General features: G+C 40.9%; 10 protein-coding genes across 10 annotated transcripts; 3 read left to right on the forward strand and 7 right to left on the reverse strand.

Moving 5' to 3' along the window:
* Nucleotides 1-34: 34 nt before the first annotated feature.
* Nucleotides 35-211, reverse strand: SS1G_14119 (predicted protein; the record flags this gene model as incomplete). Its single annotated transcript, XM_001584786.1, has 1 exon — nucleotides 35-211. One exon carries the CDS (start codon nucleotides 209-211, stop codon nucleotides 35-37), a length of 177 nt encoding a protein of 58 aa, XP_001584836.1.
* Nucleotides 212-616: 405 nt separating this feature from the next.
* On the reverse strand, nucleotides 617-2,277 carry SS1G_14120 (hypothetical protein; the record flags this gene model as incomplete). Its single annotated transcript, XM_001584787.1, has 4 exons — nucleotides 617-699; nucleotides 919-1,239; nucleotides 1,809-1,942; nucleotides 2,054-2,277. 4 exons carry the CDS (start codon nucleotides 2,275-2,277, stop codon nucleotides 617-619), a joined length of 762 nt encoding a protein of 253 aa, XP_001584837.1.
* Nucleotides 2,278-5,159: 2,882 nt separating this feature from the next.
* SS1G_14121 (hypothetical protein) lies at nucleotides 5,160-8,160 on the reverse strand (the record flags this gene model as incomplete). Its single annotated transcript, XM_001584788.1, has 6 exons — nucleotides 5,160-5,291; nucleotides 5,455-6,572; nucleotides 6,664-6,897; nucleotides 7,275-7,434; nucleotides 7,737-7,775; nucleotides 8,122-8,160. The coding sequence occupies 6 exons, from the start codon at nucleotides 8,158-8,160 to the stop codon at nucleotides 5,160-5,162; spliced, it is 1,722 nt and encodes a 573-aa protein (XP_001584838.1).
* Nucleotides 8,161-8,778: 618 nt separating this feature from the next.
* On the forward strand, nucleotides 8,779-9,363 carry SS1G_14122 (hypothetical protein; the record flags this gene model as incomplete). The annotated part of the gene is made up of 2 exons (XM_001584789.1): nucleotides 8,779-9,074; nucleotides 9,138-9,363. The coding sequence occupies 2 exons, from the start codon at nucleotides 8,779-8,781 to the stop codon at nucleotides 9,361-9,363; spliced, it is 522 nt and encodes a 173-aa protein (XP_001584839.1).
* A 251-nt stretch (nucleotides 9,364-9,614) lies between these two features.
* SS1G_14123 (predicted protein) lies at nucleotides 9,615-10,481 on the reverse strand (the record flags this gene model as incomplete). The annotated part of the gene is made up of 1 exon (XM_001584790.1): nucleotides 9,615-10,481. One exon carries the CDS (start codon nucleotides 10,479-10,481, stop codon nucleotides 9,615-9,617), a length of 867 nt encoding a protein of 288 aa, XP_001584840.1.
* A 1,447-nt stretch (nucleotides 10,482-11,928) lies between these two features.
* Nucleotides 11,929-12,454, reverse strand: SS1G_14124 (hypothetical protein; the record flags this gene model as incomplete). Its single annotated transcript, XM_001584791.1, has 3 exons — nucleotides 11,929-12,056; nucleotides 12,110-12,181; nucleotides 12,238-12,454. The coding sequence occupies 3 exons, from the start codon at nucleotides 12,452-12,454 to the stop codon at nucleotides 11,929-11,931; spliced, it is 417 nt and encodes a 138-aa protein (XP_001584841.1).
* Nucleotides 12,455-13,105: 651 nt separating this feature from the next.
* Nucleotides 13,106-16,889, forward strand: SS1G_14125 (hypothetical protein; the record flags this gene model as incomplete). The annotated part of the gene is made up of 2 exons (XM_001584792.1): nucleotides 13,106-13,247; nucleotides 13,549-16,889. The coding sequence occupies 2 exons, from the start codon at nucleotides 13,106-13,108 to the stop codon at nucleotides 16,887-16,889; spliced, it is 3,483 nt and encodes a 1,160-aa protein (XP_001584842.1).
* A 738-nt stretch (nucleotides 16,890-17,627) lies between these two features.
* On the forward strand, nucleotides 17,628-18,448 carry SS1G_14126 (predicted protein; the record flags this gene model as incomplete). Its single annotated transcript, XM_001584793.1, has 3 exons — nucleotides 17,628-17,836; nucleotides 18,043-18,175; nucleotides 18,212-18,448. The coding sequence occupies 3 exons, from the start codon at nucleotides 17,628-17,630 to the stop codon at nucleotides 18,446-18,448; spliced, it is 579 nt and encodes a 192-aa protein (XP_001584843.1).
* Nucleotides 18,449-19,860: 1,412 nt separating this feature from the next.
* On the reverse strand, nucleotides 19,861-21,710 carry SS1G_14127 (hypothetical protein; the record flags this gene model as incomplete). The annotated part of the gene is made up of 4 exons (XM_001584794.1): nucleotides 19,861-20,333; nucleotides 20,387-21,012; nucleotides 21,264-21,457; nucleotides 21,519-21,710. The coding sequence occupies 4 exons, from the start codon at nucleotides 21,708-21,710 to the stop codon at nucleotides 19,861-19,863; spliced, it is 1,485 nt and encodes a 494-aa protein (XP_001584844.1).
* A 2,106-nt stretch (nucleotides 21,711-23,816) lies between these two features.
* On the reverse strand, nucleotides 23,817-24,356 carry SS1G_14128 (hypothetical protein; the record flags this gene model as incomplete). Its single annotated transcript, XM_001584795.1, has 1 exon — nucleotides 23,817-24,356. The coding sequence occupies one exon, from the start codon at nucleotides 24,354-24,356 to the stop codon at nucleotides 23,817-23,819; it is 540 nt and encodes a 179-aa protein (XP_001584845.1).
* Between the last annotated feature and the right edge of the window lie 182 nt (nucleotides 24,357-24,538).

The raw sequence follows: 24,538 nt of genomic DNA on the forward strand, positions 1-24,538 counted from the left end.
CTCAGCTAATATATAGCTGAGACTATAGTCTCACCTAAATATACCGTGCCCTCCCTTTAACGCTAACCCTAACCCTAACCCTAACCCTAACCCTAACCTCTCTACCCGTAACCCTAACCCTAACCCTAACCCTAACCCTAACCCTAACCCTAACCCTAACCCTAACCCTAATGTAAATATAGATATAGATATAGATATAGATATAGCCCATTCTCGATTGTCTGATTGTACTACTTTACCTCTACCTCATTGTACAAGGTATATTATATACTTAAGCAACTTTCCGAATGCTTAGTTTTTTATCTTTTTGAAAAGCTTCGATAGCTAAGAGTAAACATGCTTCTTTATTTGTAGATTGTATAATAAATAATTGATAAAACATAATATATTTCATTATTTTATACACTATATTACTTTATATATCATTTTCATCTTAATTCCTATTTATAATCATATATAATTCAACAATTACTTGATCAATTGATTTAAACTAAATATTATCTAATAATTTAGGATCTATATTATCATTAGAACATATTCTTGTATTATAACCTGTTATTCTATATTTACTACAGTATCAATTAATCGATATCTCTCTATTAGAATTCTGTTTATTTTATTGTTTATTATATTTAATCCAAATATTCATCTTTTTTTGTAATATAATATCATTAATCTTTTGAATAATAAGAACTTTTCCTAAACATAATTAAAATCTTTTTAATATAACATGGTTTATCAGTGTGGTCGGACATATCAAATGGGTCGAACACCTTTTTCCTCAATTTATCACTTTAAAACTATATTATTCAATAACAATTGGATGAATCGATTGAAACTATTAAGAATCTAATAAACTAGCATCTATTGCATTATTTTGACAGGTTCTTGAATTATGACCAGTCTTTCCACACTTACTACAGTATCGACTAGTAAATGATTCCCTATTAGAATTTCCCTCATTTTGACGCTCGTCGCGTTGAATCTGATTATCAACCTCTTGTTGTGATAATATATCTTCAGCTTCTTGTCCAGTAAGTACTCCTCCATTATGTAGTTGAATTTTTTTAATATGTCGATGTTTATTTAATACTTCATTTGCTCTTCGAAGTATACGATTCTCAACATTCAAAAATGTAATTTCATATACCAATCTCTTTGTACCTTTAACTAAAGCTTGCACAGTCTCAAATATAGGTGTAGGAGAGCTTGATTGATGATGAGTTATTCGAGCTTTTACTAGAGTTGATTGTAAAAGAGCCTTAGTTGGATTGTGAGGGGTTTGAGAGATCCAGAAATTGGTAAGTTCCAAGAAGGTAGATGGAGGGGTAGAAGTACGAATCCTAATATCTAGTTTTGAGAGTATAGATTGAGGATCAAATAATATTAGACCTGCTTCTCGAAAACCAGTTTTTATATTCTGAATAGTAATCGATTATTGATATGCAGCTTTGAAAGCTATAAAAAATTCAACCTTAGAAATATGATTGATATAAGCCTTAATAAATCCTTCAATTTGACAACTATATAAACATTTGAGTACACTAAAACATCCAATATCAAATGGTTGAGTTAAGTGACTTGAATGCAATAGTAACTTTATGTATATAATATCGTTTGACTTACAATATGATTTGGAAAGGGTATCGATTCGTGACTTTCATACCCATCCAATACTAGCATTCGATATTTGCCCTTTCTTCGTTGACTAGTATGCTTATCGAAATACTTTAATCATTCTAAACCTGTCTCATTATTCGTCCATCTATTAGAAGTAGGTTTAATAGCCCAATCTACAGGAAAATCACTCTCTGTATACCAATTAGAAAGGTGATATTGTCCTTGTACCACTAAAAATGATAGTATAGTTTCACCCTCTTCATTATTATATATAATCGCTGTAGCCCACTCTCGATTGCCTAATTGTATTGTCTTGCTTCTGCTATTTCGTTCAACATTAATTACAATCATTCCAGGGCATATTATACCCATCATAAAGCCTGTTTCGTCGAAATTGTAGAAATCGCAATCCTGAATCCTATATTTCGCCTACATATTCGATACCAATCGAAACCATTCTTCAATAAGCTCTAAATCTTCACAAAAAGCTCTTTGAAAATCATAGATACAATTAAAACACATCTTTAATTCTGAACATCGTTTTACAAAGTGATGAGTCCAGAGCTTTCCAATCTTCTTCGCACCCTGTGTTTCGAGCATATAATTCGCCATATCTTCCACACTATTTAATTTAGGGGCAAATCCTCTATCATCCATATCAATAATGTATTGAATAAGCACCTCCTCTTTTAATTCAGTCAAATTATGACTTTTTGGTCGACTTTCAGCTATATTACTACAACCTTGAATTCTGTCGAATAATGTAGATCGAGGCATACTATAGTAATTAGTAGCTTTTCGAATCGTTAATCTTTTGTTCAATTCGATAGCCTCAATGGCCAGGACTATTCGTGCTTCTTTTGAATGAATTTCCATTAATAACTATTGAATAAACGCGTATTGAAGTGAGAGAGTAAAGGATATTGAAAAAGTGTCCGACCCACTGATAAACTACGTTATCGATGTTTACTTAATCCCATATTTACCAATCGAAGATCGTGATTCTCGAAAGCTAAAATCGTGACAATACTACTTAGGTATTCTATATCTTTAATTAAAGAATCTGTAGCCTTAAATATAGATATAAAAGAACTAAAATAATATTGAACAATAATAGATCGTACTAAAAATACTTGTGAAAGAGCTTCGATGGTATTGTGAGGTGTTTGTGAGATCCAATCGGGTATATGACTCAGAGGAAACGAAGGAGGAATAGATATACAAATTCGAATATCTATTCTAAAGAGTACAACATCAGGATTAAAAAGGATTAATCTTATTCTTCTAAAGTTTGCTTTTATATTTTCTATTATAATTGCTTATTTATATATAATATTGAATATTATAGAGAATTTGATTTTGAAGATATAATTGATATATATTTGTATATATCCCTCAATTTGTTTGCTATATATACGTTTTAGTATATTAAAACAACTAATATCAAGAGATTAGATAAGATGATTCAAATAAAGTAGTAATCCAATAGTTTTAATCTTATGTTCTATACAATAATTCTGAAAAGGATCTGATTCATAGCTTTTATATCTATCTAAGACTAGCATTCGATATATACCCTTCGTTTGGAGTTTCATATACTTATCAAAATGCTTTAATTATTCTAAACCTATTTCATTATTCATTTATCCATTTATAATAGTTTTAATTATCCATTCAGCAAGTATATCCATCTTGCTGTACCAATTGGCTAGATGTATTTGTCCTTGAATAAAGAGATATGGAGGTATATTCTCCCCTGTCGCATTACTATATACAATCGCTATCGACCATTCTCTATTGTCTAACTATATTCCTTTACTTTTGCTACATCTATCTACATTAATAATAACTATATTAAAGAATATCACTCCTATTATAAAGCCTATTTCATCAAAATTCCATATATTGCATTCTTATATTCTATATTTTGCCTTTATATTTTTGAATAATTGAAATCACTTATTAATAAGCTTAGGATCCTTGCAAAGAGCCTTTTGGAAATCGTAGATACGATTAAAACATATTTTTAGAATATTATATCGATTCACGAATCGATATGCTTATTGTTTACCAATACACTTTCCACCCCTCGATTCAAGAATATGATTCGCTATACTTTCAACACTTATGAATTTAGGACTAAATCCTCGCTCATCCATATCGATTATATGCTGAATAATAACCTCCTCTTTAATTTTAGTAATTTTATACTGTTTTTGACGATATTCGAAGGCAGGAGTGATCCCTTTCATTCTATATATGAATGTTGTATAAGTAATATTGTAAATCTTGGCAGCTTTCCGAAGGCTTAAATTTTTATCTTTAGCCATTGCCTCCATCGCCATAACGATATCGCATTCATTTAATGTCGATACCATAATTATTTATTGATAAATCGCGTATTGAAGTGATTGATGTGAATTAAGATGAAAGTGGTGCACGAGGTGATATAGTGCACGGGGTGATGAAACACGTTATGTTGAATATGAAGAGTGTGAATTGAGGTGAAAGTGGCCCACTCAGTGATAAATTACGTTAGTATTTATTCTCAATATTAATATAAAATTTTTAGAATTAATAAAGTAAATAAAATCAATTTGAAAAAAAAAGATAAATAATAAAATGATATTAAAACATAATCGAAATAGAGGGTCTGAGGATGAGATAAGGTAGGTACTGTGTAAAACATAACAGTAATTGTGTGAACGAAGTGAATGACTTCAATTCAATTACTACTGTAATAAAGAACTAAGCGAACGCGAAAGAGACTAGCTCTTTTAGTAAGTCTATATAAGACTTACTACTTTCAATATGTAGCTAGCTCTTTAGACAGAATACAATTAGACATACAGGACCTACGTAATCCGTGGGTGCTACGTCTTCCGTATCCTTCTCGTACCAACAGTAATGATTGTTTAGCGATAAATAAAACTGGATGATAGAATTCCAAATCGTGAGGTTAAGACGCATCGATTCTCAACAAGAAAAGAGTGCATAATAATGGTGGATGGAGAATGGGGAAGAGAATAAATATATTAACGGCAAGGAATAAAATCACTTGGAGAATAGAGTCACGCAGTAGATGAAAAACAAGCTTTATTTGCCCAATAACGTGATAACGTGATAACCTTTATTAAATAATAGATCAGCAAGACATAACACAAACATTAAATAATCAGATTGAGCCTCTCATAAAAAGACCCAGAAAGTAAAACTAGTATCCTAAACACCTCGATGAGATTTCAAAACATCCACAGTAACCGACCAAGCCTTCAACTCTTCAGTATTCATCCTCGATGGACATTAAAGGTGGCTATTCCTTCCATTTTCATACTATGACTCCGAACCCGCCTCATAACTAGCCAACAGTAAAAAAGCTAGGGATATTTTATCAAGTGAATGATCTCCGAGTACTTAAAATCCATACAATTCGGCAACGGCCAGAATATTAGACGAGATTCAAGATGAATGTGGATTCTAAGACGATAACATTTCAAAGAGTCATCCTACCTTTATGCTATCTCTGAGACACCCCATATTTATATATTGCTAGCGGCTGCTGCTGCTGAAGCCATCTGTGCCAATAAGGTATGTTCAACAGATACTCTTCTTTCTTGCTCCGGTTTCTGTTGCGGTGATTTGACTTGCAAGGTGGCAGCGACAGTAGGAGGCTGATTGTTAGTTTCCAATGTATTCTGAGAACGTAGCTCAGCTTCCAGACCAGAAAGCATCGACATGTGTTGTGTATGAACCTAGAACATTGGAGAGTTAACAATTGTCAAATGTACAGTATAATAAAAACAAATTGACCATTGATGTGTTCGGAAAACTTACTGGAACCTGTCTGCTCGATCCACTTGCTCCAATAGTAGTAATACCACCACTAGTACTTGCTAAATTTGATCGCTCTGGCGTATGTTTCTTATCGACGATTAACAAACCATCTTCTGATGCAGCTGGAGAGTCTCGCTGCGTTAGAGCAGATGCTGTGGCTTCAAGTTCCCCATCTTTGACATCCTTCCAAGAACACTTAGCATGCTTCTTTGTGCATGCAGCACAAGCAGTCATATGCTTGGTACACGTGAATCTTAATCGTCTGCATCGATCGCATGGTGGCGTAATGGGATCTCCTTTGTGTAGTTTCTCAATCCTGGCAGCCATTAAGACTCGATATTGCCCTTCGATGCCGTCATCAGAATTAGATGGTGGCTGCGATACTCGCTGATGATCAGAACTTTGAGGTGCACCGTTGAAAGAATGAAAATTTGTATGTTCAGAAGTGTGAAGTCGAGGTTGCTTCGATCTTGGCTGAGATGGTAGGGACTGGCGACGATTTGGGCTGTGAAATTGCTCTAATAGATCCTGCTGCAACTTGGCTGTCTCACCATTAAGGGAAGCAGGTGATCGGCTTCTATTAATCGCAGAAAATGGCTGAGATGCAAATGAGAGAGGAGATTCAGAAGGTTGTTCCGGAGACTTTTTCGCCAGGATAGCATTCTTTCTTCCTTTCAAATGGTAGTTGAGTTGTCTCGCTCGACTTGCGACAGCATCAGCTTTTTTGATCAACATACTAAGACGATTCTCGAGAATGAGTAGAGTGCCGAGCTCAGAGGTCTCATCCTCCGGCATAGGTTGACTTGGAATCATCCTTTCCGGAGCACCTGACATGATCAAACGATAATCGTCTTCAGATATTTCAATCTGCCCTCCATTAATCCAGAATCGACAAACTTTCACGCCATGCAATGATTCGGTGAGAATGAAGTCTGCTGGATTACTCCGAGCGAAAGAGACAATCTCTAACCAAGTAATGGGCGTTTGTTCAAGGGCATAGGAGCTTTGAATGACTTTGATTGGGCCGTCAAAAAGCTTTTCAAATGACTTCAAAAGTAGAGGACCAACTAGTTTGGCGCCGAGATTAGATGCTAGACTTTCGCGACGTTGAAGGACGCCTACTTCAGTTAGCAAGGCTCTTCCCTAAATCCTCACAGGCAAGCAGAATTCCCCACCGAGCGGGAGCGAAATCACGTGATAAATACACACCTTCGTATTCGTCCAACATGCTCAAAACATCTCCGAAAGTTTCGGAATCTCCCTCGACCAGTTTAAGTCTATCGCTCCTAGCTTTCACCAAATAGTTGATCTGCGCAGCAGCCGTTGGAGTTGCATTGTCGCCCAGTCGAGGAGCTTGTGTTATCCGTCCATGGCTCTGACTTCCAGAACTTTCCGGACTACGTTTTCGCTTTTCGCCCTGAGTTTCCGTTGTAAGTTCCATGACTATGGTTTGGAGATAATTTGTATGAGATTGCGGACTTCCAATTGGAAAGTATATGAAGTGAGTATGTGTGTATGTGTATATGTGTACGTGAAGGAAGAAGATGAGCGGAGGTGAAAGGTGGAGAAATGGGAGAGGCGGAGAGCTGACAATAAGTTGTCGAGAACAAAGGAAGGGATGAGCAGAGGGATACTTTTAATGTTTCAAGACAGTTGTGGCATTTGAAATACACAGGGGACCAAAACAGGATGCGATGCGATTATTGGTAAAGCAGAGTTTGGATTGGAGGGAGAGCGATGGGGGTGATGGGGGCGATGGGGGCGATGGGGAACAATGCGGATTTGTGAAGGAAACTCTTTGCACAAAGCGGAAGATGGACCTCCGCTGGGTCGCGCTTTCGCTTTCATAGGATTACTTTTACACGTGACGAAAGCCTTTTCTGCCGCCTTTCCTGCCTTTTCGTGCCTTTTCTGTCTTCCTTGCTTCCCCTGCCTTCCCTGCCTTCCCTTCCTTCCTCCCACTCTGATCTGCGTGAAATCCTTTTCCAAGCTTATTCATCATGTCATTTATTACCTATTGTTTATTGTTTATTGTTTGGAATGGACGTAATTCGAATTGAACATTCAAACTTTCTTCCAGCCTCAAAACATGTTTTCTCCATTGAAACTAGACTGGATTAGACTTGTTACTTATCATCATTGGCTTAATTAAATATGTATGCTCCGGATACCTTTCGATATTTTTCTTCGTTCTCATTATGTCTCCGACATTCCGCTCCCCTCTCCACTGGAGAACTGGAGAAAGGAAGCATTGTCCGCAAGTGAAATGCCGATAACCGTACAGCTACAGCTAGTAACGCTAGTGTACCGGTACATCTGATCTACAATGTATTATTAGGTATTTGTTATTTACCATTTCGTTCTTCAACACTCCTACGAGTAGACATTTAAACATTCAAACCTCAAACCTCTCCCATCCTCAAAAACTTAGAAGTGTTTACCTCTTGATATTTGCATTTGGTTAAAGAGATTACTAAACATTTGTTAAGCTCGTAAGCATACCTAGTAGAAGACGGAATTCTGCTGATTTCCCCATTTTTAAGCCGAAAAATATTCATCCCCCAGTATTCGCTCATCAGTCACTCATCACCTGCATCATTCCTGCATACCTAATGAACAATTCCGTTGATTACTCATCAATACCGTACAATGTCGAGGAAAACTCACCGTCTTGGCATTCGGTTGAGCTTCGGGCGGAGAATCCATGCCGACTTATGCCTCATATTCAGCTTCACCAGGCAGAAATCTATATCCATGATATAGAGACGGCCTGATAATCATCCGACCGAGCAATATCCGCGGGATAATGTTGGTGCCTGGATGATAGGGCACCAAGGTATGCAAGCCTGGATAAAGGAAATGGTGATTGTGTTATCGATATCTGTGTCAGCGAGGCTGAAGTTTTCAAAGTTCTAAATATTTCCCTACATACATCTACATCTACACAACTTCAGCTGCATCCAAAACAGCCAGAATACTTCTCTTCCAACCAAATTCCCACACTCTTTTACCATTGACTCAACACTGTAATTAACCCTGAACTTCCACAAGTACAAAATTATTTTTTTACTGCACTGCCACTAACAGATACGAGGGATTCCTGTAGATCTCATTAATACGAAAAGGGGCAGCCGCGCGCCTCATTCTTCTTCTCTACAATCGACATCTTAATCGATTGGAACCAACTACCTATCACCACTTTCAATACTGTCACTAATTTTACCACGTTCACTACTTTTACTACTTTCACCACTTTCACTACAATATTAATTTACTTGTCGCTTCCATCCGTCATACACCCGCTCCCACAAAAAGAAACAAAAAATGACTGTCACGAATGGAGTTACAAAAGGTCTCTTTGGACCTGAGCTCGTCTCCCCTGAAGTTGCCAAATCCCTTCCCGAATCATATACTCTTCGCGCATTACAAAAGTCCGATTATGCTCTCGGATTCTTAGATGTTTTACGGGTCTTGACTGTCGTTGGGGATATCACCGAAGAGCAGTGGAATGAGCGGTACGATTGGTATGGCAATCAAGGGAAGGGTGGTTATTATCTCTTGGTTATTGAAGATCAGGGGAAGATTGTCGCTACTGGTGCTCTGATTGTAGAAAGAAAGTTGTAAGTACATCTAGACTACTAAGGTTCTGCACGTGGAGCGACGAATACTGACGCATCTAATAGCATTCACAACCTCGGTCTCGTGGGTCACATCGAAGACATTGCTGTTGCGAAAGATCAACAAGGAAAGAAACTTGGATTGAAGATGATTCAAGCTCTTGACTTTATCGCGGAGAAGATTGGTTGTTATAAAAGCATATTGGACTGTAGTGAAGCCAACGAGGGATTTTATGTTAAATGTGGTTTCAGGAGGGCCGGGTTGGAAATGGCGCATTACTACGAGCATTGATGACAAGCATTGAGAACAAGCGTTGATATTATTGGATTGGATATACAGGTACAACTTCGCAATGGTAAGCTTGGGATTGGGATAAAACATAGAGCGTCATAGATGAAAGGTTAAAAGGGCATCATATGCAGGTTTGATTTTGGTCAAGAATAAATCAAATACTAACTAAGAATTCAAAATAATGCATGTTGGATTACTGGAATTTTGCTCATCATCTGTCTGTTAAAATCTCATTATACCTCCTCGAGGCTTCAAACCCACTTTGGCTTCCTAACCGCTTTCTTTTTTCTGGCAGAGCCAAATCCAGTTCTTAATCCAATTGGACTTGACTTAGTAACAATTTTAGGTTCCTTCTTGATCGGTATTCTGGTAACGCCAACAGGGCTCATGAGACCCAGACCAGAGTCTCTAAATCTTATATCCATACCATTCCTTCTCGGAGGCAGTGAAATAATGGTTTGTTTGATCACTCCCTTCCTGTAGTTTGTGATGGGCACAGAAATTCCTGCCCCAATAACCACCTCGGAAGATTCGTCAAACCCATAATTATCAGAGTCTACGGACATTCTCCTCACTCTCCATCTCAAAACATCCTCCTCAGCCTTCTCCAATAGTCCGCCCAAACTTATACATCTCTCGAAATTATAGTTCAATCCAGTCTTATTACACTCTTTGCCATCCTCAAACACCGTATTACTCAACTTTCTTTTCCATTCATTCACTGCGTTAATCTGAGACTCCGAGTGACTGTCTCTTGCTCTAGTACCGTCATTGTGACTCGAGAGCGGTGGATTAGCAATCCACCTATTTATCTCTGCCATGTTTAATTCTTCCACATATTCTTCGACCACATCAGCCAACTCGATCATCTGCTCAACTTCCTCTTCCATGATCAATACCATTTCTGTCAACCCACCAAGTACATCCCCCTCCAAACCATCCAGCTCCTCGCCACACATCATCTTTTCCCCGGTGATTGTTTCCATTATAGAAGCAATCTCTTGGAGCAAAGATGCGAGTTTGTGGGCGGTAGTTTGGTGACTTGAGACAGGAGCCTTTGGAGTTTGCGGGAGAAGCTGGAACGGGGGCAATATTTCGGATTCGCTTGTAGAAGTCATTTGGACTTGCGTTATGACATTTGTATGTCTTTTCGTAGCTATCACGACATTGTTCTGAACTGTATGCTTCGACATTTGATATTGTCGTAAATTGATGCCTGAACGGTGGTAAGGATATGCAGCTTCTAGACTCTGTTTGGACACTGAGTGAGGGCTTCAACAAAAGAGTAATTGAAGATAGGCCAGGGATTCAATTATCAACGAAGGACTTTATTTTCTTTCGGACGACGGAACCTTTGATACGTTTCCATGGGTATATGAATTGCAAAAATCTGTACTAAAAATAGCAATCCCACATTCCAAGATGAGGAAATAATAAAATGCGGTTGGCATAGGAATCTTCTTCATGCCACCGGATTTTTTGAGGACCTCCCACATCATCAATCAGGAATGGCATGACGGTATTAAATTTTAAGATATAAAAATCATGCAAAGAATTGCGCCCACCTGTGCTTATCAAGGGATCGGGCAAATTATCAACCAGGGCTCGTATAATAAAGGAGAAAGAGTTTGGCCAATCATGACCAGTTCGCACGGTACATCATGCAGTTGTGAACGCATTTAACCGCGAGCTGAAAAGAAGCGAAGAATGTTTTGTATTTGTATCCCGGGACAAGGAATGAATCTGTCTGTTCTCGTTTCGTGTGAGCAGGGTTGGAATTGATAATGATGTCCAATGGTCCGAATGGGCAGGTTGAATGTGGTCATTTAATCTTTGAAAAGTTGTAAATTTTCGAACTGAAACAATCAGAATCTTTGAACTGGATGAAGAGTCAAAAAGAAAGAAAAAATCTTTGATGGCTTGACCACAATTTCAACTATTGGAAACCCTCAGGGCATGGAAGCGGATTCAATGGTGCCACAAATGTTGAAATATCTATTGTAACAGTACCATCCTCCTGGTACCGGTAAAATTCACACGAGCAGTGGAGAAGCTTTAACCATAGCTTCGAATAATTCATCCGTACAGTCGGAAGATCAATGAAACCGATTTTCTTTGGCCGAGACACCGCCTCATACACAAAATGCATCTTATACCAGGCTTCATCCTACGTATATCAAAAGAGATTGAACCTAAGAAGAGCCGCTGGGCTTCACTACGCTTGCATCAAGTATCTTTGAAGATTGAAGGATCGCTAGTTCCTTGGACATGTACCTTCACGGTCTTTTTCTTCTTGCCCAACCCTCGAAATCACATCAACTGATTTGTTAAAGCCCAAATATTCAACATCATGATATATTCATTTCAGTTGTACCCTTCGCTGAAGCACTTTCAATTCAGCGCCTTCTGATATCATGTCTGCATCCATTTAAAAAGATGCGTTGTAAACTATTGGTTTTGGTGCTGAGTGCGTGTCCAGTTTTCCCCCTGAGCGCGTCGAGATGGCCATGTGGATTTTGTTCCCCCCTTCCCCAGGAACCAACCTTTATCCTCTTATTCTGTGTCTCATTCTTCTTGTTGTACGAAAGGATTCGCTATTTCTTCGCTGCCATCGACTGGGCTTATTCCAATGAGTAAGGTTCCTCTTGCAACCACTAAACCCAATGCTCTCCATGCTTCATTTCCTTCATCATCTGCAAAAAAATTCACATTAGTACGAAATTTTTAAAATACTAGGAGGGTTTACCAGTCAACTTTTCCTCCACATCATCCAAAACCAGATTCATCAGGGCATCATAGCCCTTCAAAGTCCCTTTCACTATGAGGATTCATGTTAGTAACCTCTCTAATTTTACCACAAAATCAGTTACAAACCATGTCTGCCACCATTGAACTTAACTGTGACCTGCTTATCCATGTACTTTCCCAAATCCAAGATATTTTCCTTCTTTGGTTTCTCGAAATTTCCCCCGCCATGTCCACCCCTCTCCCCACCATGACCTCCTCTACCACCTCCCCTGCCACCTCTGTGTTCACCATGACCTCTACCAGCTCCACGACCGCCACCTCTGTGTTGACCCCTTTCAGACATCCCGTCGCATGTATGAGAGAAGGCTGTCTGTTATGTGTTGGGAAGAGAGTATGTGGAGAGTGTTGACGGTACCAAGTAATTCTAGAGCTTTTGTTTTGAGTACCTAGTAGCTCCAGCAAATGATGCAAGCCGCTAGAACATAGCGATCTAAGTGGTTGAGATGGGAAGGCTGTGGAGGCAAGGCTGAAAATATGGCTGAAACTTGAATGTGGCGGGGTAATTTTGGCACAGTTGGGTGGGGTGGCTTTTACTTTGGCGATTTCTTTCTTTGCCAATTCCAACTTGAAGGACCTCGGGAGCAAATTATCACGAATTTTACCTCTGACTTCAGCCGTCCAACACTACCTAGGTATTAGCAAAAACTATGTCGGAGTGCGGGATCCAAAACCCCTCTCTCTAAATTGAGAAAAATTCATATTCTCATACAACCAAGAGACTTGTCTTGGACGCAGGGCCGCTGGCCACTGTAGGGGATTTCTTTTGAACTACATTCCAATCCAGATAATACCCGTTACTATAGCAATCGACTTCATCTTTGCGACAGTGAGTGCTCATTCATAGGTAGGTGCAATTTCTCAAAATCTTCACATTCTTGACAGTCATGTTTTATTACTACCAATAGCACATTCCATGGCCAGCACATTAAATCACATGTCAAATGATCTCCAATTCCACTGTCAACGCCCGCCACCATTCAGAAAACATCATACCGCATCATGGGACGAGTATACAACAAACATCTCAGCCCTACCAGATTCGACACTCCATCTTGCTCGCTACGAGCATGAATTTTGTAAGTCCGTTGTCGAGGAAGCTTTAGTTCCCGAATCCTACTCGAAATCCCTCATTGACAGAGCATAATAAGATGAATTTGCAGGAGTTAGAACCTCGAGCTCTGGAGGCCCTAAGTGAAGAGGAACACTGTCAAGTAGAGGACACAAGGGAAAATGCAGTAACACACTTCGAACATCTGCCACAGATAACTCGAGAATCGACGCTTCTCCCAGCGCCAATTGCCAATGCTGTCAGCTTGCTGACAAGGTCTTCCTCTCTGTATATTCGGCTTGGCACATTCATAGGAGGTCTTGCTATAGACGGTGCGCGAGTAACAACACTCACGGGGTTAGAAGTCAGTCGAGCTTTCATTGAGGGGATAATACATCGTGCCGGGAAAGATGTGGCAAATCGTAGTACCGGAGAATTGGGAAAGTTGGAAGCAGAAGGATTATTAGAACGAAGTATCGCAAACTTACACGCTACTATCACAGGAATATCATTCGCTGCGTCTACTGGGTTTCACTTCTCTTCTGTCGCTTTATCTTCAGCTACGGACATCTCACAACAGTTACTTGGTACCCTAGATTCAATCCTTGGTTCAACCGATTCTTCAAGGGCCATAGCAAGCATCATCACCTTGATTCGACGGGAATTTCAGAACCCCGCCACGGGAGTGGAAGGAGAAAGAGTCAGTGTGGGAGATCTCTTGTTGGGTATATGCGGGTTAGCATTGTTGCAAAGATGGTGTCGCAGATTGACCGACCTCGAGTGTCGAGAAAATAAATATGAGGAGGTGCTTTGGGATGTGGTCGTCCTCGATAATGGACGACGAGCGGATGTGGTTGGTATGATCAAAAGCGATTCATATAGTAATCAGGAAGACCATCGAAAACTATCCTTCATGAATACAAGAGGCGATGAGCTGTTGGAAACGATTGAAAGAGAAGAGTTAAGCCAGACTGACCCAGTGGAGGAAAAGGCGGAGAGTGTATTGAGGCAGAGGTTAATTCAATCTTTACCCTCCGATGCTTCTGTTTCTATCAAAACCTCCACAATAACGACTACTACAAAGACAATTACCGTTGAAGTTTCTGGATTTGGACCTCCCGTTTTTTTACCACCCCCCGGTGTGGAAATATTGGAAGAGCATGCTTTTCATGTTGAAGCAGACTCGAATGCTGGGGATAAACAACCAGAAATGCCCTTGGTACCGAGGTATAGAGTTGTATATGGCATTGTGGGAAATAGGTTACGAAGTACAAGCGTTATAGAAGAAGATTTACACCCGAATATAGAGGAGGATACGGATATAGAGGATACGGATATTGATGATGATTCCGGTGATGATCACGACCACGAAGCTCTCAACAAAGCAAGCCCACCCAAGACATCCACAACGACTCTTGTAGACGATCCTTTGTCTACAGAAGACGACAATCCCCCCATTATTGTTCGCCGAAAAAGTTACAGTGGAAAATCTAAAATACCCAGGCTCTCCTTACCCAGCACTCCGGACGAGAAGTTTGAAGGGAATATGGAAATTTTGCACTCAGCCTCAGACAACTTGGCAAAGGCAAATCAAAAGAGGTCAAGGAAGCCCATTAGCCCAATGTCACCGGATGACACTCCTAAACCAGCTTTCCTCAAGCCAATTTCGAGCAACCGTATGTCCAAGCGATCGAAATTCGAGGAACCAACCACGGAGGAACCGGATAAAAAAACTTCTTTCCGCCAGGCCTTGAAGCGACGATCCAATACTAAATTATCAAGTTTATTCAATAAAGATCGAAATAAGGAGGACAGCAAACCCAAACTTCCACCTCGCCCTCGCCCAACATGGGGTGACCCCACTCATGCCTCCAAAGTTAGATTTAACTCGTCACATCTATCAGTCCCTCCGAAACAATCGAGAAATGTTGTGGGTTCCCCAATAATATTACGTGGAAACCAGATCCCCTTGACATCGAAAAATCTTGACAGGATCCAGGCTGATTTACCTCGCACTCCTTCGAGAACCAATTGTTACACGATTCGCGAACAACGAAAAGACTCCATGGTTTCTCAGACTGATACTTATTCAATCCACTCTTTTGACCAAACACGTTCTCATTCTCCAACCACGTCGAGGGATCGAGTCATGGGGCAAAATAATGCTCTGAGGTTGAGATCAGAGAGGAGTTTGACCCTCGAACAGTCGTTTTCGGCGCCCAAAACCCATCGCCGCACTCGTTCAAATGAGGAGAGTATATTCACGTTGCATACAAATAATTCGGAGATTTGTCTGATTCCAAATTCTGGAACCGAAAAAGCAGGTTTTGAAAGTAGAGAAGCATTTGATCGTCTAATGCGTACTGGTACAATCGATGGCACATTTCCAAAACGGCATATCGTACAAAACGTAACTCGTTTTGTCAGGTTCGCATCAGCTTCTTACGGTTCTAACTTTCTTCGAGTAATGGGAATCTCGGATCCTGATGCAAGGAAAGAGCTTGATGCAATACATCACCTTGAACATCAATCATTTTCCTCTCATACGCAACTACCCGCCGACACTATTCTTCTCTCTTCATTCGTTGATCCTCAGGGTGGGACTGACTCCAGTGGATTGACAAATACAGGTGTTCCTATGGTTCATTATGTATCGCTTGACCATCAATCGCAGGCTGTAGTCCTCACATGTCGTGGTACCCTTGGCTTTGAAGATGTTCTAGCTGATATGACCTGTGATTATGATGAGCTTGTCTGGCGCGGTAAAGGATACAAGGTTCACAAGGGAATTCATGCCTCTGCTCGTAGACTTCTTCAAGGTGGTGGAGGTCGTGTTATGGCTACAATTAAAGCAGCACTGGAGGAGTTCCCTGACTACGGGTTGGTTATGTGTGGGCATTCTTTGGGTGGTGGCGTAAGTACTTTGTTGGCCATCATGGTTTCCGAACCTGCTAGCTATGGTACATCTTTCGTTACTTCTTACAACCCCGATCATTCATCCACATCCGAAAACGCTACAAGCAGCTACTTTCATATGCTGCACCTCCCACCAGGTCGACCAATCCATGTCTATGCCTATGGTCCGCCCGCAACCCTTTCTCCGTCCCTTCGATCTGCAACCAGAGGCCTCATAACAACAGTAGTCAATGGTAATGATCTTGTCCCTCGCCTCTCCCTTGGTCTGCTTCACGACCTTCAAGCTGTAGCACTCGCATTTAAGAGCGACAATTCTGGTGCGAAAGGCGAGGTAAAGAGAAGAGTCTGGGCAGGCATGAGTAATTCATTTTCAGAAAGATGGTATGGACGATCTGGTCATGGGAATGATGAAGAAGAGGAGGATAAATGGGCATATGCTGCACTCAAAGCGCTCCGAGCTTGTATGTTGAGTAGTAAGCTGGTGCCACCTGGAGAGGTTTTCGTGGTTGAGAGCATGGCTGTCTTGAAACGAGATGCTTTTTCAGGGAAGGGTGGCATGACCGATGGGCAAAATAGTAGAGGGGAAGGTGGGCTAGGCAAACCAGCAACTAGAAGCGTGTTGAAGTACGTGAGAGATGTTGAGAAGAGATTCGGGGAAGTGAGATTTGGTGGTAGTATGTTGTTGGATCATAGTCCGGGTAGATATGAAAATAGTTTGAGGGCATTAGGAAAGGGTGTTTTAGGGAATCAATGAGTCTTTAAAACAGGATGTTCCGTGGCACCTTTCGTTTCCAATGTTAGATTCGACAATCTAAGGGCTTTCTGGGTTAAACCTGGGCATGATGATAAATCTCAGCTATGTGCTAAAGAAAGTGATTGGTGTCTTATAATTTATTTTATACCTGTCAATGAATAGCTTCTACCAAATTCACCATCACCTCTAGGCCAAGATGGCTACGTTGGTTATCATCTTTGCCACTTGGGCATCTTTTGCTACAGCAACACGGCAATCATTACCATTAGTCGATCTAGGATATGCTGTAAACCAAGCTGCTATTGAAGTATGTTATAAATGCTTCCACAGTACATTTTTAAAGTTAACATCACGACGACTACTGGAAGTGGAAGATATTAAAACTTCTCACATATAACTTTTAAAGAACTATTATTGTAATAATTATAACGTTATAGTAATTACAAATAAGAACTTTTTATTTATAAGATTAATATCATTATAACATTTATCATAAGAGCTATTGATATCATTCACTCATTCATGCTACGATAGACAGATCGCTTGTAGTCTGTATAGTGTCAGAGCACAAGCAGCAGATCATATATCGAGACATGCAATAATCACAGAGTCGATCTATATCTGAGTACATGTCGCACTCACTACGTCTGCTCGCGACGGGCTGCTGTCCAGATTAATAAGTCCATTCGGAAGTCTGAACATAGGGAAAGCGAAATCTTGAAGAAAGAACTCAACGATATGTTTGGCATCATCATTGACTCAACCAAAGATATACCTATGATTTGGACAACCTTAACTGACCGTGCTAAGACACCTCGATCGGATGAGGATTTGTTCTTCTACAGCCCTGGAGATCTATTCTTCAACAGCCGGAATGTCGCTGCTTCACTCCACAACGACATGCAAGAATTGTCCTGGGAAGGATTAGGAAAACTTTACGAATGGCCGTGTGTTATAACTAATCCGTTTCATTACACCTTCATATTCTGCTAACGCTTGACAACATAGAGACATGTATGAAGTGCACTTTTCTTGTTGGGGCTTCACAGCTGCCTGGACGACTTGCGACTTAAACAGCGCTCGCTCTCACAATCCAGTCGCGCTCTGCGATGAATGATGAAATTCTAACGACCGAGTTTATTGCATTTTATAGACTTGCTTATATTGCTTGGATGAATGATAATAGCACTCAGCAGCAGATTGAGACAGAAATGATGGAAAAACAATCGCCCCAGTCCTATGCATCTCGGTCTGCGTCACGAAAATTACATGTCAGTGTGAAGTGTGTATATATGAGGTTCAAGCTAACTTTCAAATGCCAGATCCGACTTATCTCCATTCACAATCACAATATCCGAATCCTAAGCACGGTCATTACAGAAGAATACTTCCTTTCATTTAGGGAGGATAGTCCACCCAGCTCCAGCAAATTGCATGTCCATATCAAGTCGATTTCAGTAGCCGGATACAATGATGCTGAGATGAAGGATCTTGCAAACGAGCTGCTCAGTACAAAAGAACAAGTGGGACCATTGGAAGCTGTTCACATCTTACCTTGAGCAGGTTCAGATTCCAGACAGTCAGATAAGGACGCGATGGGGTTTTGAGCCATTCGGGTATGGGCGAGCTCTGCACGGCTCATGCAGGTTGCCTTGGGTTCATGGTGAATTTATGATACTGTGGGATAACATTTGAGAAGAGAGATTTCTAGCTCCATCTTGGGAGTGCCTTTGTATAACTAGTTGTCGATATGAAGAAAGGTGGTGGACTTTGGAGGGAAGTTTGCGACAGTGATAAGGATAAAGGATGGCAAATGACAAAGAGAGAAGTTAATTTCTTATACCATGTACAACCACGAAAAGACTAGGGCCGATTTCATTACATTTATAAATAATTGAGATAAATCTTGTAAAGAAAATTTTCCTTGAGATTAATTGTATTCTCCCTGTTTTTATGTTGAGTTTACAAATTCTTCTAATTTATGATTGCATCTATAATTCCGATAAGTCTAGTCTTCGTATCTGCCAACTTTAAAGATAACCCCCAAAATTAATTAACAGATTAATAATTGCGTCATCAACATTTACAGTCTGGGCGGTGGGTGGGCATCGCCTTAATCCGGCTCACAGGTACTGAAATATATTGATTTTCTTTTTTAATCGTGATCGCGTCGGATTTGGGTATTTTTATTAAATTGCTATCTAATAGTGTATAGTCATATAAGAAAAAGAACAAGTTTCATCTTTTATCAAAAAATGATATAAAAGAAAAACAAATCCTTCAATATATAGGTACCTAGCAATACCAATTCCTAGGTAGCGAGCGATAGGTAGTCTTTCCCTTCGACTTCCCCACTTTAGCGCAGCTGCCACTTGTACTTGTAAGTCTTAATTACCTATCTAGTACCTATACACTTGATGATTGTTATCATTCTATTATTACAGTTTTGACAACATTATTAGTCCTTTCAATGGATACCTTATCTACTCTATTGTACTCTACTCTACTCGACTCTACCATGTAGTACTATGATACTAGCATATGCTGGAAGTTCAAGGTTGAGACCCTGTGGTTCGTCTTCGACGGGACTGCTGGAGATGAGGCGGGGTGAGCTCGAGGGAATTTATGAATTTGAATGTAAATATGGATATGAATATGAATATGGGCTCGATGAAGTATAGAGTAAGACAGGAAGGAAGTTGTGGTATGTTGGATGGGAATTGTTTGAAATTTAAGAATAGGAAATCTTTATATTTTCACAGCTGGATACAATGAATGTTACATAACCTAGCGAAGAGGCAGGGTTTTTCTCACAAAGTTAGACATTGAAATGCTCTATGAACGAAAATATTCTGGTAAAACATTGGAGATGGGAACAGTTTGTTCGATCAGTAGTTAATTGATAAATTATTCATTGATAAATTACTCATTATCGTATCACATAGACTCCGTATCCTAGATTAAAACCCCCCTAAATCGCATAACCAGCACTATTAAGTTGCCTAGGCTCACCAGCAGCCTCAAACGTTCCATTCCCTAATCGTCTCAGTGATTGGGCCGTCGAAGTTCCCAAAGCCATGAATGTTACATTGGCTCCGATTTCTCTGAAGAAAGCCGTGGTCTCATTGCTGTAACCCTCGACTCCGAAAGTTGGATCTCCATATTCAAAGGCGGCGGTGTTGGGAGATAATTGATCGTGGAATCTTGGTTGACGCGCACTTTCTGCTGAAGTCATATTCTTGTCGAGTACGTTCCAGAGATGCTGGATTACTTCTGTAATGATGCGGGAACCACCAGCGGAGGCATGAGAAATGTAGACGGTGCCGTTGGGGAATTCGACGATGGTGGGGGAGATGGAGGAGAGGGGTCTCTTGAATGGTCGGATGAAGTTTGCTGGGGAGGGGGGGTAGCCGAATGCGTTGACTGCGCCGGGGATGGAGAAATCTAGGGAATTGTTAATATAATGTGCGGATTTCGCGGTGAAGTAGAAGTCTTACCATTCATCTCATTATTCATTACGACACCGGTCTCTGGAATCATGACTCTGCTACCAAACACAGTATTAATTGTAGAGGTCAAGGCGATCGTAAGACCGCTCTTGTCAGCAGTAACACTGGCAGATGTTCCACTATCGGAAAGAATTTCGAAATTTGAAGGATCGTAAGCAGATACATTCAAAGTTTGATTCTCCTCAATCTTCGATCGAACTTCAGCAGCTGTGGCTTTTAATAACATTTTATCTTGGTAACTTGTTAAGTTTGCGAGGAACTTGGGATCTCCCAACAAGGTTCTCTGTCCGTAGCCGAAGCGCATTCCCTCGTCCAAGTAATGTGTCGAGTAGTTCAGCTGACTTGGGGTCGACATATCATAGCCCTCGACAATGTTCATTACACTGCAGACTACAGCACCACTAGATGGCGCACTTCCACTAAAAATTTTGAAGCCTCGATAAGTGGTGTTCGCGGTAGCTCGGGACTCGATGGTGTAATTTTTCAAATCCGAAAGGGTCATGGTCCCATTTGCTTTCTGGAGTGCGGTGATTGTGGCATTTGCAATGGCGCCTGTGTAAAATGCATCTGGACCATGTTCGGCAATGACTTCAAGCGTATCGGCATAACGTTTCCTGGTTATCAGATCGCCCAACTTCACTCGAGTTCCATTTGGAGCAAAGTCAATTGCCCAAGTTTCGTCATAAGTCAAGAAGTCATAGGGAGTTGTGGAGGAAGCCATGTAGCGCACTAAGTCGGCGGTAACATTGAATCCATAGCGGGCGACTTTGACAGAGGGAAGCACTAGCTGTTCCAAGGCAAGACTCCGTATTTTGTGTGAATGTGCTCAAGACCACGTAGCTCTCCTGGTACACCGCTTGCCAACCCGCCATAGAGGGAGGCAGCTGTGTTGGAAAGAGGAGGATTGTACATAGTTTCGAAAGCAGCGGCGGGAGCCATCTCACGAAAATCAACAAACTCATAAGTTCCATTGGCTGATCGCACAGTCGCGAAACCACCGCCTCCGATACCAGAATGATACATCGCAACTACTCCCACGCAGAGCTGTACTGCGACAATCTAGTGAAAGTGTTAAAATAGCTAATCAAGAAACTTCAGATTTATGGATTAGCGGACTTACGGAATCAGCGGCATTTCCTCCCTCTTTCATAATATCAATACCGATTTGTGAGCAAATCGAACTTTCGCTAGCAACAGCTCCATTCTTTGCATCCTGAGTATGTTTCGAATACGATGGGATTGAGGTAGCTTTCGCAGCAGGCAAAAGTGCCAAGGCGAAGCAAAGGACTCGAGAGAGGTGAAGAGATGGCATCATGAGATTTCAACCCGGGAGAATGAGTTAGAAAGTGATGGATGAGGCAATGAAGAGGAGGAGGAGGACGGACTACTTATAAAAAATCATGACAAGTGATGAACATCGGACTTCCCTATCAATTAGCTTTCATCGACCCTGGTACCTGCAGGAAGACATGACACTGCATTTCAAGAAATACTTTGCAAACAAACCAATCAAACGCAAAAAGATGATTCATCATAAAAACCACAATATTCACTCATCGGCCGCGTATGTTCATTGTTCCTGGTGTTCCCTATCTACTGATTGCGGGAAATGTTAAATTGAGTTGGGTACGAGGTACTTGCTTGAAGATCTAAGTGACCGCAGCCACGTTGTGATTAGACGAGGGGTTTACCCGCAAAGGCGGGGAACGTTAACCGGATATGGAAGTTCCAAGCTTAGAATTGAAATGAAATCGGTAGATATTAGTTGTTTTATTGGTAGAACGTATTGATAGGCCATTCTTGTGGATTTGATAAGAAGCTTTTCCCTATCTTCCCTCCGCAGTATCCTTCGTATAGCCTGCAAGTTAATATATGTACCTGCATAATAAGAATCTCAAATTCGGGGCTGGCTGTGGATAACGGTAGAACTTGGTTGTGATCTCAACGTTACACAGGTACAGCATCTAGAACTTCGATTAATTAACTATGTCTGGCATCAAAGATTCCTACCGAGTAGTATATAAGAAAGATTAGATCTCAAAATAATAATTTTATCAAGACGGTCAAAACTCGGTGAACTGAATGAACTGAACTGCTAGCTAGCTACGTTATCACAAACACAGAATAGAGTTCTGCGGGATAAAAGTTGTTCAAAGTGTCTGTCTAATGGAATATAACTCAACAAAATTGGAGCGGGATTGGGGTAAAATTCAAAGTGAGGTGGCTCATGTAAAGAGTTACTCCTAATTGGTGCTAACTTAAGATCTTACCTCATTTTCACCGAGTTTTGACTGTGACCTTACTCTTACAGAGTACATACTTACACGTACTTACAGCTCAAAATAATCATGGTACAGGACGGTACATCGAAGTCCGTCCGGTACTTGTACGTACATATGCATATGTAGATGGATATAGAAAGTATACGGAGTAGGTAGCAGCACTCCACTTTCAGCAGATCCGTGTAAACTGAAATCACACTCAGCCCTTTTGAAATAAGGTTATTTATCATTTCCTATTTCCAAGTGGGAGAATCGACAAAAACTTTGGAAATATATCGGAATTTGGTTAATTTAGTTTCGTGATCCATCCAATCATACTCCGTACACTCACAATCTTATCCCATAATATAGAAAGTGCACATCGTATCTGTCGTATCTGACGAGTTTATATGGCAGCCTCCCTCAACAAAACGCACTGTACTCTGCAATTACACATGTATCCCACGAATAGGCTGAATTGCCGTATAAAGTCAATGCAGTGATACACATTATCAATACTTAATAAGGCATCTTTGGCTGTGATACAGACTGTCTGATTGGAAGAAGCCCTTTGAATAAACCATCTCATCTTACTCTTAGCGAGGCATTCATCCTACAAAACTTTATTCTACTCAAGCCATCTCAGTTCACCGAGTTTATGCGGTAGTGACGACGGGAAGTCTTTAGACCACAGGATACCGCCAAGAATCCTAGCCAGAATCAAATTGGTTTATTATGCAGACGTCTGAGGTACAATCCTTCACTCTGGGCGCAAAGTGTTGGAACCTCCGCAAAATCTATTTCCGCAGTCGATGAAATAACCATCTTTACCATGGGAACATTCAAAAGCATGGGAGTCGGAATGACGTAGTGCATTGATTGGTTTCTCATCATTTCCTCTCATGAGTCTATCGTTCCCAGGTACCAAAGGAAGCAGTATCGAACTAATGCAATATCCACCTTAAACTGAAAACTACCATCGATTACAAACTCCTCTCGATAAATCTTACATCCCCAAGGTATCAAAAATGCCGCTTCGCTCTCGACCCCGGAAATTGCTCCAATATGTACCCACCAATGGTAAATGCCTCACTCAGCAGAGTTCATCCCAAAACTCTCATGTCCTTCTAGCTTTACGTTATATTCTCAAAAGCCTACTAGTATCTATAGACTGGCTGTTTGCCAACAGGGACAGAGTACCTCGGCTCGTCATCCTCGTCATCCTCATCCCTCTCAGGAACGGCAGCATGCATGGTGATATTGTTTATGCTACTATCCTGTCTTCCCATATAGCTTTTCGTTTCCTTGAAACCAGGGTGATAGGGTTCGACACCATGGGTATCATTGAATTGACCAGTTGCTCTTGGTGGTTCATCAGAGGGAAACGGCGGCCTCCTCGATGAGCTTGGTTCTGGGTCACTGAAAGGGTTTCGTTCATCATCTTCATCATCCATAGGTGCTATATCTCCCGGTGGCGGGATTGGTGGCGCAGGTCTCTTGCTACTGCTCGCGGTAGGTTTGGAAATTTGGTTCGGTGGTGGACCTGGCGGTGGTGTAAATCCCGAGCTTGTTCTGGACGGAGGAGTAGTATTTTCCCCGTTCCCAAGACCCATCACTTTCCGCGCATGTAGTACGGCTCTTTGATGTTGATTCATAGCTTTGCTCAACTGTTCATTGGTTTCGATCAAAGTCTCCATGGTATCATTGTCAGGGCTTGGATTTTCTGCAATCATATACGCTTGCACACTTCTGCTTGCAGACTGACATCGATCAGCAAATTCGCGGATGAGTTCGTTGGCGAGGAGTTCGGAAGGAGGAGTGGATTGCACAACTTGGGAGAGAAGTTTCGCGGAAGTGCGGGCCTCTTCGATGCGGGAAG

The sequence above is a fragment of the Sclerotinia sclerotiorum genome, genomic scaffold (genome assembly GCF_000146945.2).
Source record: "Sclerotinia sclerotiorum 1980 UF-70 scaffold_30 genomic scaffold, whole genome shotgun sequence".
In the NCBI taxonomy this organism is placed as follows: Eukaryota; Fungi; Ascomycota; class Leotiomycetes; order Helotiales; family Sclerotiniaceae; genus Sclerotinia; species Sclerotinia sclerotiorum.